This window comes from Cryptomeria japonica, chromosome 10, assembly GCF_030272615.1.
Source record: "Cryptomeria japonica chromosome 10, Sugi_1.0, whole genome shotgun sequence".
NCBI lineage: Eukaryota > Viridiplantae > Streptophyta > Pinopsida > Cupressales > Cupressaceae > Cryptomeria > Cryptomeria japonica.
Genome location: NC_081414.1, coordinates 575,789,020 through 575,810,489, shown reverse-complemented (window position 1 = coordinate 575,810,489; position 21,470 = coordinate 575,789,020). Strand labels below are relative to the sequence as shown.

Sequence of the window (21,470 nt, the reverse complement as noted above, 5' to 3'; positions counted from 1 at the left end):
AAATAAGAGTTCAGATTCTAGTTACAGAGGCTTGATATCCATGATCTTGTTTGGATTGTTGTCCACCTTTTGTCTTACGAAAAGATACACCAACAAACAAATATTTTGTAATCTTGCATGGTCTGGATGGTTAAAGGTTGACCAAAAGCAATTTGATTTTCAATGCCAATCTAAGTCACAAGGTGCGAATTTGAGTTCAAGTTCAGCAACAATAAAATTTGGATGAAGTTCAACAGGGGTAAAAAATTCGGAAATAGATGTTATCTTATATAAATTTAATTTTTTTAAATATAAATAAAATATTCACAAAATGCTTAAAATAGTTTAACATTGATAAATAAATTTAGATTTGTTCACATATAAAATTACTGTAGATTAAAAATCAATTATATATCACATATATAACATATATTATATATTTAATAAACAAAATCACCATAAAAATTAAATTTATTACTTATAAATTAACTAATATTAAATTCGTAATACATATATATTAATTAATACTCTTAAACTTACATATAATACTTTACACATATATAATATTATATTTATAAATTAAAATATTTAACTTTAACTATAATTATATTAAATATTTAAAGTTTAGTTATAACAAATTCCTAAATTAATAATAATAAAACTACTGCTTAACCTATGGTTTCAAGCTACGTCAAAAGAAACTTTCAAATCTATAGCTCGACAAAAATCGATCGCTTGACACAAATCGATCGCTCAACACAAATCGTTGCAGAATCGATCACTCGACGCAAAAAGCCTGCTGCCAGGAAAGACTAATGAAAACCCAGATATAGGCAGGAACCCTGGAAAGCTGGAAAAATCCTTGCGAAAAAAGTGCCTATGAAGCAGGAAAAAAGTGCCTATACAAAACATTTTCTTGAAATTTATTTATTAAAAATGCTACACTATTAAATCCATACAAATTTGAATGATTTTTCAGCAATCCTTTAAAGTTTGCCAAATTTCGAATTTCACGGGAGAAATTCGGTGAACCTTACAACTTAGATGCCAATAATGAAACTCTAATGAGATCGCCCTACTTTCTCCTTTTAATGCCCAGTCAGTGGAGATTGTTAATTATCTTATATATCATGGTGTATAACTTAATGAGTCAAGCCTCAAATCTATTCCTAATAATTAAGATTAAGCTTTGAAAGAGCTATGGTTTCTTATACCTTCTAGCAAGATGGTGTTTCCAGATTGTATCTCCAAGCAATGAGTTCCCAATACCCGTCATTCAGCCTCCAATCCCTTATGGAATCATAACATGGGAATCAGATCTTCCTAAAGACAGTGGGCTCACATTAAGAGGGTCCAGAATGTCATGCTCACTAGTGTTCACCATTGCGATTATGTAATAATTAGGAAAATTGTTATGTTTTAAATTCTTTTGGGAGATGCATTAAGCACTTTCTCACTGGATAACCTTGAAATCATTTTAGATGCCTCTTATGTCGACAAGGCTTTCTTGGAAATCATTTTAGAAATGTTTTTTATATCCACAAGGTTAGATGCATTTCTAGCAATCTCATTTATGGTGATTACCAGTAATACACATACCCAGCATTAAGTTCTTCATAAGAAATCTCCATAGCTCAAGCCCCATACTAATCAAACTCGCCAACCTATCGATATGCTGATCTCTTGTTTTCTACAAATAATGAGTAGCTTACTGTTTGGAATCTGGATTCCCTTATCAAAGCATTCCTAACCGCATTGAATCTCACCTCTTAAAGAGTGAGAAGCAATTTCATTACAAGAAATCCATAAAAGTTTCCTGTTACTTCACAATGATGTTAACTCGAAGTGATTAACATGCAAATCTAACTCATATTATAGACAACTCCCAGAAGTGGTTGAAGATATTACTGTCCTACTTGGATAGTTATACATTTACATCTTGCACAAATTCTTTTTTTGCATAGGAAAGTTTCTAGAGAAGCAAGGACCAATAAACAATGCCCTAATGGAATAGTTTAACAGATAAAAAATGAGGAAGGACAGAAAATTTGCAGAGAAGATCAGATCTTTAGACTATGTTCTCTTGTAGCTTACTGTTGAATCAAAAGCACATTTCATATTCTCATGTCCTGTTTATTATAAGACCATGAGCAGGCATTGCTGCACCTTAGAAAATCGTAAGTTCTCTATCCTCCAAAAATACTTGCAATCTTTGTATGGGAGTTTTACTGAATATGGAATATCTTATGCTATCACATTTACAGTCAACCTCAAGTACAAAGCAGATGATCACGTCATACTTTAAACCCATTTCATCCAACTCTAGATAGGAAATTCCCCTTGAGAACCTTGTGCTATCTAGAAGATTATTAGACAATCAATAAGGCCTACTCGCCGTCACTTGATGAAGAACTCTGATAGCACAAAGATAAGCATGACAAAATAAGATGATGGTAAAAGGTTCTACTACTAATAATATCCATGGATCTAAACCTTGAACGGCAGGAAAGCATGAGAACCTTCCGGAGGAAGAGGTAGTAACTAGAGGTGCTGATCTTCCTAGACAAAAGATCCTAAAGGCACCATCCCTAGACACAGAAGGCAAGTATCAAAGGAAAAAAGTGCATCCTTGATTTCTTCCCAGCCATTGATGATTCTACCACTATGAACATGCTCTACTAAAAAATAATAATATTGCAGATAGTTAACAAATATACTGCTCATGTGAGCAGCAACATGAGACCAATAGAAGCTCTAGCAAGAACTTATTAGAGACTAGTAGAAACTTCTTACAAGCAAACATTCTAGAAATCACCTATGGAAGACTAAGAGTCACTACTAAGAAATCTACTAATTTAGAAACTATATCTACATTAGAAATCAACTATGGAAGACTAAGAGTCACAACTTAGAATTCCCCATCAAATGTCCCTATGCAGATTTGAACTTGGGTCTCCACAACAAGAACCCAATACTTTAAAAAATTAAGCTCAAGCCCTCAGGCTACTCTATATATTTTTGCACAACATTGATGCAAAAGAATACATAACTATTTACTGATTCTCACCTGATTTCAAAATTAGTTTATCCTTATTCATTTGGAATAAATGGGCAAGTACTATGCCCCACAATTTGAGGATACACTCAAGAGCCAGGAATTCATAGACAGTTTGAGCTCATTTGTTGTAGTTACACAATTAGCCTTGCTTCTCTCTTGCGTCCTCCTTTCTAAAGGATTCTGATTATAATTAGATATCTTTCTCTTGGGAGATACAATGACTTTCTCACTGGATGGCCTTACTTTCTCACTGACAGCTTTTGTTAACTCGTGGACATTATTTTAGTATAGCTTGAATTTCAATTTCAAATATATGTAGCTCTAAAGTTTTATGCTTGTAAGGTGAAATAAAAATCATTAAAAAATAGCAATAAAAAGTATATAGAGTAGAGAAAAACCTGGTGATCTGGATTTTGAAACACAAAACTCCTTGGTTTCTGTACATGTACAGTCCCACCGTGTGGCTTTAAAAGCCCTGCCAAAGCCTGTTGGTAAACAAAAATAATACTGATTGTTGAGACAAATGCACAAAGAGTAGCAAAAATCAGTTTTATAGGGCCATACAACATTAAAACTTATCAATAGATAGTAAACAAAAATATCTAATTCACTAAAATTAGCATAATCACTCCTCGTTCTACACTCTAATGATCCCCGCTTTTCATCCACCAGTGACATTGGTGCCCTAGGATGAAATTCATTATGTCAAATTAATTAAAAGAGATATGTGCTCTCAAGTTCGATTTCCAAGTTATTTGTCCTTATTCAAAAGTTTGTTCTTGCTTCTAAGGACACGTCACCCCTGAGAAAGATGACTCTTCGGTTCATAAGGAGAACCCTTCATTTATTATTTTCAATAAAGTTTCAGTTCCTGCAATGTAAAACTACAAAATAGGTAGATTCAAACGAAGAATCAGGGTACAAAGCATAGATCTTTGATTTCAAAATTGCCCTCTTCATTTGTTCTCTTCCACAAAAAAATTCTATTGTTTAGCAATTTCATTTCTTGTTTCTAAACTGTAATTTTTTGTCTCTAAGTCCATAGCATGTGTGTTGTCCCCTGAATTTAAACTTTAATTTAGATCACAGTCAATCTTTTATTACCCCAATTTTATGCAATTTTATATATGTCAGACAGTTGATGAAACTTGCACTACATAAAACTAGTCTGTAAGTTCTACACTATAAAGTTACTTTGTCAAGCTAAATGACAAAGCTTTATTTACTTATCAGGAAAAAGCTTCTCAAGAAGAGCATACACAGATACAGGACGAGTGATACATTTTTCTCCAATCATGTAGTATATTAGTAGTTATCCTTAATTACTAAGTGCCTAAAGTTGTAAGCATATACCAGATTTTAACAATGAGTGGGCAATGAAGACCCTTGCAAGTGAGGGTAAGCAAATAAAGAGGTGATAATGCCAAAGAGCAATGACAAAAACTACAGTGGAGAGGCAGATGAGCAATGCATGATGACCAAGTATGCAAGATTTTAACAAGCACTCAACAATGCAAGGAAAACAGGGCAAAAAGGCAGGCCAAGACACAAATGAGGATGCTAGCAAACAAACAATCGCAATCCAGACGTATCTGACTGGTTAAATCAAGAAGACCACAAAGTGACAAGAAAGACCAACAACAAAAGGAGAGTAAAGGGTAATCAATAGAATTATCAAACAATGATAAGATTGTAGCAGGTATGAATAAGCAACTCATATCAGATTTGCAAGGAAAAACAAGAAGCAAATGAAAGGCAAGATTAATTTACAATGCACACATGCAAGATTGTATCCTGCTGTGTTTATTTTAGTGTCCAATGAGCAATCCTCCCCAACAATAATGTCATACAACCATCCTTTTTGACCTTAAATAAATCCCAACCTAGCTGTCTTTCCCGGTCACATTATTTTACTATTTCTATGTTTTATTGTGTCACCATGATAGCTATTGTTGAGGAATCAGGAATATGTGATGAGTTTTCCTAATTGCTGAAGCATGATTTTCTTCATCTAACTACACCAAAAATTCCTTGCAAGAGATAAACCAAAAGACAAAGAAGACAACAACCTAATTTCAAGTCCATATGACCAACTTATGCCCTATTTAGGTTTCAGACACCTAGAAAACACCCCTTGTTACTCAGACAACACAGGTGGCTGTAGTGGCAGTGTTACACTGCTCAAATGAAGTGTCTACAGTTAAATGGAGATCTTTCAGCTAGAAGGTCATGTATATGGCTCAATAGTGCTGTTTTCTTGTATAGTTGCAGAGTCTTGTCTGCCCATGATGTCTTCAGAAACGTTACAAAAAGAAAAGAAAATATCTTGGTATTTGTGTCAAGCCTGAAACTTTGTCTTCTCTATTGCCTAGCGACCTTCTTGACTCTGTATCTTTCTAGAAAGAGATCCCACAAGTCTATTGGAGACCTTACTTTATCTTAACTTTCAAATGCATAGAAAATTTCTGAACCCACTCAATGCAGACTGCCCACATTATGTCCATTAATGCCCAAAAGGTTGCTCACTACCTGTCGATAGCCTCCTTATTCATTCAACTGTTTCAATTAGCATAGATATTTAATCACATCTCCTAGTTCCAGTCTACTTGTTTGCACAATTCAGCTTGCCATATTCCATCAGTTACCAAGCTAAATCCCATAGCCTACAAGATCCCATGTTTACAATCAACTTGCAGTTAACTGAATCTAGAATTAGACAGACGTTCTTTCTACTTTAGCTTTGCCTTATGCTTATACAATACCTTTTTTAACCCTCCAAATCAAACATGAGTTGCCTGGTTGGTTTGATTTGTCCATTAATCCTTGTTGTACGCTTACCATCAGCTGACTTCTTTTTCACATTGGTCTCTCTTGGTTCTTTGTCATCTCCTTGCCACAATTGGTCACACTATTCATATTTGTCAGTGTTGCTTGCTGTTGTTCTCCTTTGAAGTTGCTTTAGCTATTGGCCTGCCTTTTAGCATTCTTGGCTTTCTTTGCTTGCCTTGTTTGGGTGTGGCTGTCATCAAGCTTGCAAACTGTGTCATTGTGCATTCACCACTCCATAGTAATAAAGTCATTCCTCTACCAAATCAGCATGTTCTAATTGTGGATCCTTATTTGCTTATACACAAAAATCACAACCTTCTGGGAATTTCGCTACCTAACCTTTGTTTTGCAGTATTAGCCATGTTCTAATTGTGGATCCTTATTTGCTTATACACACAGTTCACAACCTTCTGGGAATTTAGCCACCTAACCTTTGTTTGGGTGTGGCTGTCATCAAGCTTGCAAACTGAGTCATTGTGCATTCACTACTCCATAGTAAAAAAGTCATTCCTCTACCAAATTGGCATGTTCTAATTGTGGATCCTTACTTGCTTAGACACACAATTCACAACCTTCTGGGAATTTCGCCACCTAACCTAAGGATCACTCACATTGGCAGCCAAATCACCAAAACTTCACTAAAAAGAGGAGTATTAAATAATCATTCATGGCTGCAGGGGCTAAAACCTAAAAGAGCAACATTAAAACTGCCAGAAAATGTGATTGCTTTGTTAGATTTCATTTCAGAGGTTTATTAGTTTCGTCTCATTATAAGTTTGCTTATCTTAGCTCTTTACTCCATAGTACCATACAATCGCATAAAACACACATCATGCCAATGGTCTTGCAAAATATATGAACTTTATTTGGACCATTTCAATATTCTCTTTGGGCTCAAGAGTTGTTGCATGGCAAAGTGAGCTTGTACATACGATAGCTTCATCTTATGCTAAAGCACAGTTGTAAAAATATTTAAAAGATTATGATTTATTCTAACTAATCGTCACTTGACCTTGCTATCAATTTTTTCCCCAAAAAATATCTGATTTTTCAATTAATCAGTCGACCTAGTTTTTTAGTCAATGAAGCACAATTTAATTGCAATTAGTTCCTAATTAAATCACTTGATTTTCAAGAACACAAGTTTTTCATGGTTTTTGTCTATATAACCTGCATTTTGATTAATCTTCCTCATTTTACATTGTTGTTATCCATTTTTCAATAGTAATTTCAGCAATTCAATATATATATATCACACCCTAACCCTAACAAGATTAATCCTGACTATTTGAAAAAATCTTTTTGGATTGCCAATTTATTCTCAGGAAAGTTTTTTGCTACTATGGTACAAAGCACTTGTTAGTTCCAATTTCAAAGCAATATATTATGTTAAATTTTGAGTGACTTGTAACTTCCTAATATTACACATACTCCAGTTTTATGTGGCAACCAAGGACTCTTGAAGTTGGTGAAGAAGCCAATTTATCATTCTCACACCAAGCACATTGAGGTTCGCCATCAGTAGATTTGGCCATTGATTGATATGCATCTCAAGAATAACCTATTGATATAATAACTAAACCTATCAGAGCTATTATTTTTGTCAAATTCCGAGTCTCAAGTTTAGTCATTACAGGGGTTATTAGATATAATATAGTGTTAGACTATACAATGTCCACATAGGCATCTATTGCTTATTGTTGATGTGGTTTTTAGACACCTCTAACATAGAATAAAATACCAAAGGTATTCTATCCTCTCTTGATCAAAATCTTCTTAGATGCTGAATTATATGATCAACCAAGATGACTCCAAGGTTTCTATAGTCAACTCTTGATGTATGGATAGCTCAATGGTTGATGTGATTGTTGGTAATCCAAGGGGACCTACGTTGAATACTTGAATGTTGAACGTTTGGACGTTTCTGGAACGTAGAGATTTACTTGATTAAAAGGGGCAAAAGGATAGGTTTTAAGAAGACTATGCTACTCCTAAGAATGCAAGAGACAACGAACAATTAGGTGGAATTCAACCAAGCTCTACTTCGCCATAAACGAACAACTCCACAAAGCTAGTGCGATCTTCTAATGTAAGCATGTGATGTTCTAATCACTATTAACAACAAGGATACCATCAAGGTGATGCATATCAAGGTATGAATAGTAATTGAAGTTAAGCTCATTTAAGGATTCCAATTGACCACACAAGGCAAACTTACAATCAGCAAATCACTATTGTTATGGATAAACGAATTTCACCATTAATCATTCACAATTCCTTTCATTCATCTAATCAACATGAAAGGAAATGAGAAGTAGAGACCATGCAACTTGTTGAAATAACACAACAAATTCACCATAGCTTCAATGAAATTAACCTTCTTCATACAACAAAGTATTGGCAACAATCTTTGCCTTCTCCTAATCTAACTTCTATTCTAATAGCTAACTATTGATTGCTATCTATTAACTATTATCTATTACTCTACTCTTGTTAACCTTACAAATGAGAAAACTGAGCCTTATATAGATAGCTCTTTACAATGAATGGCTCGGATTGATTAACAATCAATGGCCAAGATTACAAGGTGGAAACCCTAATTAGGGTTTGTTACAACTCCCTTTGGCCAATGAGAAAATTATACTTAGGTCTAATGAACCAATAGCAAATGAGGTTAGGTATCTCGAATTTTGTGCCTCCATGGGTCAGTTAGTTACATTGCATTTGGACACATTGATGTGGAGCCCCTTGATTGGTTGGTGATGACAAGGATGCCACTTCAACTTGCATTGTAGACATGATACCTCATCACAAGCCAGTTTGATGTTGAGCAACATCTCTTGATATTCAACATCCCTAAGCTTGGTGTGATGGTGATGAAGGCATCACCTTGCTCAAGTCAAATCTTTATCCTTGCTTGCTTATCTTGCCTTGAATATCCTCTTTGTCGCCATTGATGTGGTGAGAGCCTTGATGAAATAAAGATCCCCAATGACGATCTTGCTTGAGTTCCCCCTTTTCATCCTCATATTTTCCTCTTGAAGGTTTTTGAACTTGTCTTGATCAGCTTGAATTCGTGATCTTCATCATGTCGTGATGATGCCTCAATCAAGTAGAACTCTTTCACTTTGAATTGCTGTTGGTGAGTCATCCATCCATTTCCTTAGAATAATTTAACCTCTGCCTCAAGTAGCAAAGCTCCTTTTCAATGTAGTCTCCATCGTTCACACTATTGCCCTATTGATTAATCCTTGTTGTGATTATATCACTAAGATGGTGGAGTCCTCCTTTGAAGTGCTGATCTGATCTTGCCACAATCAAACCGCCCCTTAGCTTTCACCTGCAAAACAAACAAGGAGATATCAAACATCATAAAACACACTTACTTCACCTATTGTCCATCCCTATATGCTTGATTCTTTGTTGATTAGATGACATTTAAAGTCTGATCTTGCTTCTCCCATATCTGATTTTATGATGCCCTAAGGTCTGATTTTAGATCTGATCAAATGATGTTTCAAGGTCTGATTACTCTCTAGGTCTGATTTTATGTTTGCTACAGGTCTGATTATGCATGGAAATTCGCTAAGACCTGCCAGGTTGCCTTCAAAAAATGGATGAAACACGTCTCCAACTTAAGCTCAAGCCTCCTTAAGCAAGATTGCACCTCCTTGGTTTAGAGTTTGATAGATGAAATGATCAAAAATCGCCACTCTTAGTGAATTTCGCACTATCTGTAGGTCTTCAATCAGAACTGCTGAAAATGATTGCTTGAATGATGCTTGGTTGAAATGGAAGACTTCCTCTTATAATCATAAGCCAACTTGCTTTAGCAAATAAAACGTTTAATCTCCTTGCTGAGTGCTTCATCTTCATTCATGACATAGCCAACTTAGCATTAAAGCTTGGAGATGTCTTGGAGGGGTCGGCATTTTGTGGTTGATTTGCACAAAGGCTTCGGCATTTTCTTGTTTGTTTGCACCATGTTTTCAGCATAAAGTCCTTCATTTACACACTAATTTCGGCATTAAACCCTTCATTTGCACACTAATTTCGACATTAAACCCTTCATTTACACAATGAAGGTGGCATTAAACCCTTCATTTGCACAATGATAACTTTGTCTTGGGCGGTATTTTGTGCTTCATTTGCACAACTTGATCGGCTTTTGAAGGTTCCTTTGCACAAGTGTGGTGGCTTTTAGGCCTGCCTTTGCACAAACCTAGCGGGATTTTGTGTTCCATTTGCACAAAGGTGGCGGTAAATGATGATTCATTTGCACAAGATAAACTTGCTTGGTTGGCTTTTAAGGCCTTGTATGCACAAATGACTGAAGATGTTGTTTTTCTACTCATACTTGGGCGCAATTTCATCCTTCACATGCACAAACCTACCTTGCTAGGTGGCATTTATAGCTTCATTTGCACAACTATGTCAGCATTTTAGCTTCCATTTGCACAAACAAGGGCAAAATATTGAGGTTTGTTTGCACAAAGATGGCAGCAAATTCCTTTTCATTTGCACAAGATCAGCTTGTTTGATGAGCAAGCACTTAAAGGGGCCCAACTTGAGCAAAATTTGAACTTAGTCTAATTTTGAATTTTCATCCAAATTTATCAATTTTGATCACCTACTAGCGTTGTCCTTTGATCATTTCATGGTTTTTGCCTCTCTAGCATGGGCGCATTTATGTTGAATTGATGTATATGCATTTTGTATATTTTTTATTCTGTCATCAATTGCTTTAGAGAGGAAGATTTATTCTTCCTTTATACCTATCGGTGGTGCCCCTTCACCAAGGGTCACCACTCTTCCAAGTTGGTCTCCAATAATTATATTATTAATAACAATATAATAATTATTATATTATTATATAATATAATATAATATTTTATATTACCATATAATAATATAATTATATTATCTCTCAATAATAATATTATCACAATAAATATAATATAATTATATTATCACAACCTTTATGTTGTCTATGTCGGCCTGAAGGAATCCAACCATAGCATCAACACTCCCTCTTAGTCGATTAGGCCGATTAGGCCACTTACATATTTGTCTTCCTTAGGCTGGAAGTGATGACCGACACTGCCAATCTTAAACACTCCCTCTCAGCTAGGGAGGATACTTCCAGCTGCACAAGACATATCACCTCATCGAGATGACCAACACAATGACTATACTCATGAGCAAGCAAGAAGCTTATCACCTCATTGTGATATCACATCACCTCACCGTGATGTTTGACCACAATGGCTACATACATATGTGGAAAGGAAATATCTCACCTCATGTGATATCAACCATTATGGCATATCCATAGACATCACCTCACGTGATATCCACCGTAGAGATTTCCTCAAGTAATATCCACCATTATGGCTTATCCATAGATATCACTTCACATGATATCCACCATTATGGTATATCTAAAGATATTACTACATGGCATGTCCACGAATTTCACGTCACATGAAATCCACCATGAATATCTCTTTATGTAATATCCACCATTATGGCTTATCCATGGATGTCAAGTCTCATGATATCCACCATTATGGCATATCCATAGATATTACTACTAGAGATATAAACCATTATGACATATTCATAGATATCACGTCCCATGATATCCATCATAATGGTATGATCAATCGATATCGTAAGATTGTCAACTTACAATAATGATCAAATGTACAAGTGTTCACTATTGAAAGATCATCACCTCACAATAATGTTCATAGGGGCTCATCAAGCACTGAACCAAAATTGTCATGGAGTCACACACATGACATTCACCATGAACCATATCAGAGGGTGTAGATAAGGGCTTTCTCCTTAAGTCTCTCTCAAAGAGAAATGCAATCACAAGAGTTTACACTTTAAAACATCCTTTGAAAAGAAGAATACATTAGTGAATAGCATACCTTTCCACCATGTCTCTTACATAGTGATACTTGATCTCCACATACTTTGACCTTTCATGAAATACAAGGTTGGAGTCTGCATCACTCTTGGTGTATTCCAAGCTTACCAAGTAGTCATCTATCCAGGAATATCATGACCTAGAAGTCAGCATAAAAGCCTTCCAGCCTACATAAATGGGACTCCATCTCATGAATCAAAGTCCTTTGACTGCTATAATTTCCTGATCACTAGAGAAACCATCTCAACATGATCTACTCCCTCTTAACCAAAATGACCAAGATCCTCAGAAGTCAACTGAAGCAGATCCTCTACCTGCTCCCTCTATCACGGAAGCATACACTGCTTTACCAGAAGTGTTAAGTGTTGTCGTCCAACGTGAAACTCACAATAGATATAAACACGATGACCAACTCCAACCAAACGCCTCATCACAAGGAGAACTCATGACACATAGGAATGAAGCTCGACTTAGCAAATGAACATCGTTCAGCAAGGAGTCGCACCAAAATAGATAGAGCACATGCCATTGGAAAACTCCAATCATAGAGGAAACCTTTATCACGCTCCATGCCGCAACAAATTAACGTACCATGATGGTTCTTCGAAACATATGACCAAAAGAAAAATCATATTTCCAAGTGACTAGAGAAATGATGCTCACAGAGTTTCCACAATTGCAAAGATGGCCACATACTAACTACTCATGGAAACCAGAGTCCACGAAAGAATGAATAAGCTCCCACACGATGTGTATAGGATGGTTCTTCAACTCCAATATCAACACAATAAAGAAAACTCAATTCCATCGAACAAGGATGCACTATAACTGGAACAGTTCCAAACAAGGTTGTGCTTTGACTCGAAGTCTTGTGATACTGAAGGAATTGCCATGGATGAATGTAATGTCCCCACATGGGGTTTCCATTAATTTAGACCTGGGATAACAAACCCAACATTGAGGTGAGGATTGTAAGATATAATTTATCAAATCCAAAGACAATTATCACAATATTTAACTTTAAATTCTAGGAACAATTGAAGAGATAGAACTTATCTTGATTATTTTGTTTGGTTTGTCAATAGACTTATGCTGATCATAAATCTGTCATAAATTTGACACTATCTGCTATAAAGTTCCTTACCACAAATCAGTTATAAGATTCCTTATATCTGATATAAGCTGAACATAAATCTGTTTGTAGATACAGATGATATGGAACATTGATTTATCTTTCCATTGTCAACAACAACCACATTACTCTGTCACAGGAATCAATATAATATATAATCTTTGTTCACTCAATGTGCATTCAAACCGATGAAATCTAGACTTGCAATCCTTACTTACACTACCGACGAATAATTCCTTAATTGTAGTAATCTTAATGGGAGTCGACCATATGTTAATTAATTCGCTGCTTTGGTCATGATCTCTAGTGTAGACGTGAATTATGTACCCATTATGCCCCAGTCCATAGAGCTTCCATTAGATCCCCCTTTATATCGTTGCCGTTAGTTATATATTTTTTTTTTCAATGTCTCCCATTTGTAAAAGTCGTGACTCTTTAATGGTTGCATCACTTCATCAATTAATTCATTCTTATCTGTTTTGCGTGTGTTATTTGATTACACCAACACTTCATCAGTGGTCGGTCAACTCTACATAGCCAGTCTGGAATACCTTTACTGACGTAGCTTCTCAATATCATCCAAGGTTAGGCAGAGCAATGATCAGATTTGGTACACAATTGATAATCGCTGACTTCCATTTATTACCGTTGCTCACCATTGATGATCAATATTTACTTAAGAGTCGTTGTAAGCCGGTTAATTAGTAAATAAGGCTTTTTGTATTGCTTTAAAAGAAGACAATAGTATTAAGTTATATCTGCGGGGTAATTAGTTACCGGACAGCTGATGGCCTAACCAACCGCAAACTCTTTATATTGTAAACTTGTAGCACATTTGGAACATGTTGGATTGGAATGGAATATAACATAGAAATCTGTGTTACATGAATGTATCGTGGTATACTGTATTGTGTGTTCTTGATTCCGTGCTAATGTGTTACTATCCTCTGGTGTTATAATTTGGATATTGATGTTCTATATACTACAACCTCACTCACTTAGGCTACTTACATTTTGGCGCCGTTGCCTAAGTCGAATCTGAAGGTCTCAGGAGGGAAAGCTGGCAGGATGGAAGTATAATGGGTCGTCCATTCGACCAAAGCATCCTGGTGATAGACAGTGATGTAGAAGATAATGCGGAGGTAACCAAGGAGGATCAGTTGACACAAGACCTAATTCATGCATGGAACGTTTCCGTGGACCAGTACGTACAGTGAGAAGCAGCACTAAGCGCTGTCTTGGCTGGTACGGTACAGGCGGAACTCAACGTGAACCAGGTCGTGCACGATCTCCTGGGTAGCCTTCCACGGTTGTTGGCACGTGTACTTGTGGAACGTGAAGAGGAACGAGAGAACACACGGAGGGAGCAACGGAGGCAGCAAGTGCTTCAACAATATAGAGAAAGGAACCGAAGGGAAGAAGAGCAGAGGGACTACGCACAACGACGAAACCACCGCAGTTCCAATAATCAATACCAAATACACTCAACAAAGATCGAAGCCGACAAGCCTCGGAGGAACAAGAAGGGAACCAGGAAGACATAGTGAGAAGATCCCTGCGTATCCAGGAGCAACTGGAGAGGCGCTTGAAACTCTACCGGATAGTTGAAGAAAGAGGGAGCCTGGCAGAAGGTTCTCGACAACATACACAAGAGTGGGACAGGAGTCACAACAGCCCAGAAGCAATAGGCAGCGGTGATAATTGGGAACAAACAACAGCGCCAACCAAGTCATTCAATAACTCGGGGGGTACGAGGAAGATGGCACATAACCCCGAAAAACAGAAACTTCCCAAATTCAATGGACTAGGATCTGAGGACCCCACTCGCCACTGTAAAACGTGTGTCACCATATGGCAGGCCAATGGTGAGGATGATGAGGATAACTGGCTGAAAGCATTTCCGGCCACCCTCCATGGAATTGCCATTGACTGGTACACGGACCTGCCCACCACTTCAAAGGATACCTAGAAAAAACTGGCCAAAGCATTTGAGGAGGAGTTTCGGCTACTTAGGGACGATGACGAGATCGTCGCAGAAATATACAACACTAAACATGGCAAGACTGAGACCGTACGGTCCTATTACCGCAGACTAAAAGAATAAATTGGAAAAATGGACAATACGCCAGCCGATGGGCTAAAGAAGCTATGGTTCATCGAGGGTCTGCAACCATCCCTGCGGAAAAAGATGAAGGTCATACCTCCATCTACTTTTATGGACGCTTACAATAGAGCCATGGATATTGAAAGCAAGAGCAAGACATCAAAAGGCAAGAAACGCACAAGTGATGAGGATAGTAGTGATCAGGAAAGCGAGGAAGAATCACAAAACATACAAGCACTCCGGAAGGATGTGAGACGGATGATGCAGGAAATACGGACGCAAAAGGAGGAAAGTAGGGAGGGCAGGGACCTCTGGTGCACAGAGTGCAAACTAGAGGGACACACAAAAACCAATTGTCCAAAGAAAACTTTCTGTGACATCTGCCAAGTGTTGGGGCATTCCATTAAGGAATGCCCCTACAACTTGAAGGCAAGGAGTGCCCAGGTACTATATACTCAGGAACAACCAACACCACCAACTACACCCTCCAAGAACACAAACTCAGACGCATCACCAGGTGGCTATAGGAACAATCGGAGGGGAAGTAACAACAACAGCAATAATAATACCCCACGAGGACGCATCCAATATGATGCAAAAAGCAGACTGATGATACAATGTCGGCGATGTAACGAATGGGGCCATTTTGCACGTGACTGCCAGAGTGGTGTTGGACAAGGAGGAGGGCTACTCTGCAAATGGTGCGGGCCAAGCAACCACGAAGATACGGAATGTCCAAGACAGAAAGGCGTGAACATGTTGGAGGTAGTACGGTCGAAACCAGAAGTATTGGCCATTACCCGATCTCATACAAGGAAACTAACTTACCCCGAACCAGGAATAGAAAAGCAAAGACTAAAGGAGGCACAAAAGGAAGTAGAAAGGGAAATGAGTGAGGGACGGCGGAAGACAGTACCCCACAAAACCACCAGGACCATACGAGACGACTCCGAAGCTACCATAATAAACCAGCTCCTACAAACCACCGTGCCAGTCCGTGTAGCGGATCTGTTGCAGACACTACCACAACTACGGATAGCTATAAACCAAGTGGAGGAGACCACAAAGGGGGAAAAGACGTCGGGCCACAGAGAAGAAATGGAAGGAAGGAACCACTCAAAGGAGACCGCTGACCCTATGTTGATGGCAGTAGGGGTAGGCAGGACACCAGCCATAGTAGAGATGGAGATTCTTGGTTACAGACTTACTAACACGATTGTAGATGGTGGGTCCGCGGTAAACGTGCTACCCGAGGAGACATGGAAAACCTTGGGGAAGCCGACGCTCTGGCCACCTGCCTTTCACCTCGTAGGAGCAGATCAACATGGCATAAAACCACTTGGCACACTTATGGGCCAAAGGTTAACCATTGGAACCCAACAATTCTTTTTGGATTTTATGGTTATATCCTTAGCAAGGAAAGGATACAATGCACTCTTGGGAAGAGGATGGCTCATCATGGCCAAAGCGGATCACAATTGGAAGAAAAACACTCTCTCAAGCGAAAGTGAAGGGAAGAAATATATCATTGATCTACGAAACCAAGTAGTGAGTCAAGAAGTGGCTTCAGATTCCGGGTTCGAGAAAGGCACACCAGGGGAGGATGCTGAAATGGAACCTGATGAAGAAGGAGTCCTCCGCCTGGGGAATTGCTCAGAGGACGAAACAAGTTCTATCAATGGGTTATTCCACTAGCAAATGGAAGATTATGAAATCTTCCACCCGTGCAACGCGCTGGAGATCCTGGAGATCGAGGAAAGCAATACTTACCCACCACAATTTGCTGAATACCAGGAAGGGGAAGCCCAGGTAGATGGGACCCCGGCCCACCAATTCAGAGAAAATGAGATCGTACAATATGTGGAACCCAAGGTACAACAAACCAACCTCGGCGAAGAAAAGGATCCAAAAGTAATACTAGTAGGGGACGATTGGGACCCCTACTAAAAGCAGCAGCATTTAAAATATTTCTCGAGTACAAAGATGTGTTCGCATGGACATATAAGGATTTGAAAGGAGTGCCTCCAGAACTATGCGTACATCGCATACCATTAATACCAGGGGCTAGGCCAGTAAGGAAACGCCCTTACCGCATGAATAAAAATTATGCGGCAAAGGTACCAAGAGGAAATAGAAAAAATGTTAGAAGCCGGAATCATATTCCGGGTGCAAACCAGTGAATGGGTCTCGCCTATTGTTATTTCGCTCAAAAAAGAGGGAAATCAGATCCGCATCTGCGTAGACTTCAGATGTTTAAATGCTGTGACAGTGAAAGATCCCTTTCCCATACCGTTTACTGATAGTATACTGGAAGAAGTGGCGGGGCACGAAATCTATTCCTTCATGGATGGCTTTTCGGGCTACAACCAGATCAGCATAGCCGAAGAGGATAGGCTGAAAACCACCTTTATTGTGGAAGATGGAGTTTACGTGTATAATAGAGGTTACTTGGCCACATAGTCTGCAAAGCAAGGTTGAAGACTGACCCTGATAAGATAAGAGTCATCATGGAAATGGAAGACCCAACGGATGTTACAGGAGTAAAATCTTTCCTGGGCCACGTAGGATACTATCGACGGTTTATCAAAGGATTTGCTGAGGTGTCCCTTCCACTGGAAAAACTCACAAGGAAGGGGAAGCCATTCGTATGGCACCAAGAGCAAGAAGAGGCCTTTAGGGAACTCAAATCCAAACTTGTAAGTGCACCTATCTTGGTATACCCAAATTGGAATAATAAATTTCATGTACATGTGGACGCCTCCAACTTTGCCATTGGCACCACCCTAGCACATGCAAGAGCCACAGGCTTGGACCACCCTATACACTTTGCCAGCTGCCTACTGTCGAGAGCAGAAAGAAACTATAGTACCACAGAACGAGAAGCCTTGGGGATGGTGTACGCAGTGCAAAAATTCCGTCATTACCTCCTAGCCACACCCTTTATCTTCTTCGTAGATCACCAGGCACTCTTGTATCTGGTAAACAAACCGGTCATCCAAGGGAGAGTAAGTCGATGGCTAATCTTACTCCAGGAATTTACCTTCAACATTGTGGTGCGACCAGGAAAGAGCCATGTAATGGCTGATCATCTGTCAAGGATAAAATCAGGGGAACGCGCAGAAGGGGGAGTAAATGAGGATTTTCCGGATGGCCACTTGTTTCAAATAGCAGTCTTACCATCTTGGTATGAGAAGCTCGGACAATACCTCGCCAGCGCAACGTTCCCAAAGGAGATGCCCCCAAGTGAAAGAAGGAAGCTGGCACTGAAAAGCACAACGTTCCAACTGATCCACGGCCTTTTGTATAAAATGGGCCCTAATGGGGTACTACGAAGGTGTGTCTTAGAAGAAGAAATTCCGGGGGTTCTGAGGGAATCACATGAAGGGCTAGCCGGAGGACATATTGGCCCAGATGCTCTACCGCAAGAAAAATATTACTAGCAGGGTTGTGGTGGCCTACACTTTATGCAGATGCGCGGGAATGGGTGTCAAGTTGTGATACTTGCCAAAGGGCGGGTAAGCCACTCAAACGAGACTTTATGCCTCTTTTTCCATCCCAACCACAGGAGTTGTTTCAGAGATGGGGGCTAGATTTTGTAGGGCCACTCAAGGTAAGCAAAGCACATAGATGTCGGTACATAGTCATGGCCACAGAATACCTTACAAAATGGCCCAAGGCTAGAGCTCTTCCAGACAATACGGCACTCAGTACTGCCAAGTTTCTATATGAACAGATCGTAACTCGATTTGGCATACCGATACAAGTCACCAGTGATAGAGGCGTACATTTTGTGAATCAGGTGATACGCACTATGACAATAGAATTCAGAATTTTTCACACCCTGTCGAGTCCATACTACCCAAGGGCGAAAGGACAAGCAAAATCAACAAACAAAGTATTGGTGTCCATTCTATACAAGACTTGTGGAGTAGAACAAGAGGACTGGGAGGAAAGGTTGAGTGCGGTGCTGTGGGCCTATCGTACTTCTTACAAAGCCACTACTGGGCACACCCCATTCCAGCTCATGTATGGACAAGAAGCTATAATGCCAGTAGAGTACACTATACCAAGTTTGAGAATAGCAGTCCAAAACCGGTTGGGGGACGAGAACAACCTAAGGGAGCGATTGACTACATTAATTCAGATGGAGGAACGTAGGACAGTGGCACAATGGACCACAGAAGTAGCCCAGAGAAGAAGGAAATTCTGGCACGACAAACACCTGAGAGGAATGAAATTCTCATCGGGACAGTTGGTGCTCAAATACAACGGCCGAAATGAACTCCGACCTAGGAAGTTTAAGGTACGATGGTTAGGACCCTATAAAATAGAGGGAGTAGGGCCAAACAGAGCTATAAAACTATCTACCATAGATGGCAATCCGATCAAAGACCCAATAAATGGCTCAAAACTCAAAATCTACAAGGAGAGAGAAACTATCCAGGGGAGAGGAACTATCCAGGAGAGAGAGGAGAGAGAAACTGTTGTGGTAAATATGTTGGGGTATGCATGGAAAGAAAGTGGGACCAAGGAGAATGGTTCTAAGTCACGAAAGTTAGAAACATGGGCTGAGAACAAGGAAAAATTAAATGCAAAGAGAACCCGAATAAAAATATTTCGCATGAAAAGAAAAGGCCATAGAAAAATAAAGACCAGAAGAAATATAAAGCGTTTAATATGGGGCCAGCAAAACAAAGGAGGGAGTGGCTCACAAAATACGAAATGGAGAATAAAAAGCACCTAGCATAAAAGGAGCCAAGTGGCACAAAGGCACATAAAGCTTGGCAAAGGCAACAAAGAAGCGTGGAGGAGTATAAAAGGCGTACGCAGTGAGCAATTGGCACGAAGGCATAGCAACCCTTGCGAAGGCACTACATGGCACGTACGCACCACACAGCCTGTACGCACCACACAGCACGTACGCACAACCAAGAAAGGGCACGCTATGCATTGGAAAGGTTGGAGCATACGTAGAGCGGCGAAGGGGAGAGGTGGCACGAAGGGAACGCGGGGAGGCGGAGGTGACGGCTACGAAGGGAGCGCCCCAAGCGTACGCAAGCTAAGGCATACGCGGGTCTACGCAGCACCACCGGCGTACGCAGCACCATCGTAGGCGTGCGCAGCACCAGTGGCGTACGCAGCACCACCGTAGGCATGCGCAACACCAGACCAAGGCGTACGTAGCAACCAGTGTACGCAGCGCCCAACTGGGACGTACGCCTAAGCCACAGCGCACACAGCAACCGAGTAAAATGGCCACATCAACTCCACAGTATAGAGATCCGTGAAAAAGCTCAAGGCTACCAAAAGGGCCATCACTACGGTTGCACAATAAGGGGAAAGCATACACCAGCAAGGCACAAGATGGTGAAAGGAAGTCACGGCAACCCTAGAACAGGAAGTTATGACATAAACTACAAGGCCAATACCTCTAATAAGCAACCAATGGCCATGACAGAAACCAGCAAGAAAAGCTAGGAGAGGGCAGAACAGGTAAACATGGAGAATATCACGTTTGAAGGAGTTCTTGGAAGTGAGTGCAGGAGGTGGTGGGAAAGCAAAGAGGAGGACCACCCTCTAAAGAATTCATTGAAGAAAGCAGAGGTGGATAAGATCATTTTTATGCCCATCTTCAATCTTAAAGAATTCGAGCATGTATTGCGCGCCATGGTCATATGAGCAGGACAAACATAGATCAGTAATTGACTATTTGGGTCAGACGGTGGTCATTTCTTATGCACCCAAGGAATTCAGCAAGGTTTTTGGAATTCCAAGTAGCAGCGATTCAGCTATGAAACCATCAGTAAGGATGTCTACAGAAGAAAAGAAGCGGCTGCTGGAACACATCTGCAGTAATACAGTCACAGAAGAGCAATGGGACAGTTTATGGCAGAATAGCAATAGAAGGGGCTTGAAAAAATCTTATCTCACCTCACCAAAATGGAGATGCGTTATGGACATCCTGAAGAGTAAGCTAACTGCAGCAAGTCGAGCATCCGATGTTGCAATATGGATGCTACGCCTCATGTATGGACTGAGCAATGGCAAAATATACAACTAGGGCCGAGTCCTTTCGAGCCGGGTAAAGGAAGCCATGCTCCTCAAACACAAAACCCTATACGTACCTCATCACCTCATTGCTCTCTTCTTGGAAGCACTGAGAACACAGGTAGCATTAGAAAATAGAGGAGGGTTTGTGGCCTCAAGTCGGGTGGAGCCCTACAAGCCAGCCATGTACTATTGGCTACACCTGGACACCTTTTCAGTAGTAGCCACCGAGGCACCAAGAAAGAAAGCAAGGCAAGAACTGGCAGGAGGCATGGAAGATGGAGGAGAGGAAGATGACAGCTCTGACGAAAAGGTAGAGACGGGGGAAGAGGAAACATATACATCATCTTCATCGAAGGAAGACGAAGGGGAATTCCGTATG

At 39.7% G+C, this 21,470-nt stretch overlaps 1 protein-coding gene across 7 annotated transcripts in view; it reads right to left on the bottom strand.

Annotated features, from left to right (window-relative positions):
- LOC131042772 (ABC transporter I family member 10) overlaps nt 1-21,470 on the bottom strand; it is a 132,549-nt gene that overhangs the window by 62,573 nt on the left and 48,506 nt on the right. For all 7 annotated transcript variants that reach the window (XM_057976089.2, XM_057976090.2, XM_057976091.2 and 4 more), the window contains exon 3: nt 3,436-3,522. In XM_057976089.2, coding sequence (XP_057832072.2) covers nt 3,436-3,522 — 87 coding nt within the window. The remainder of the gene's footprint in view (nt 1-3,435; nt 3,523-21,470) is intronic.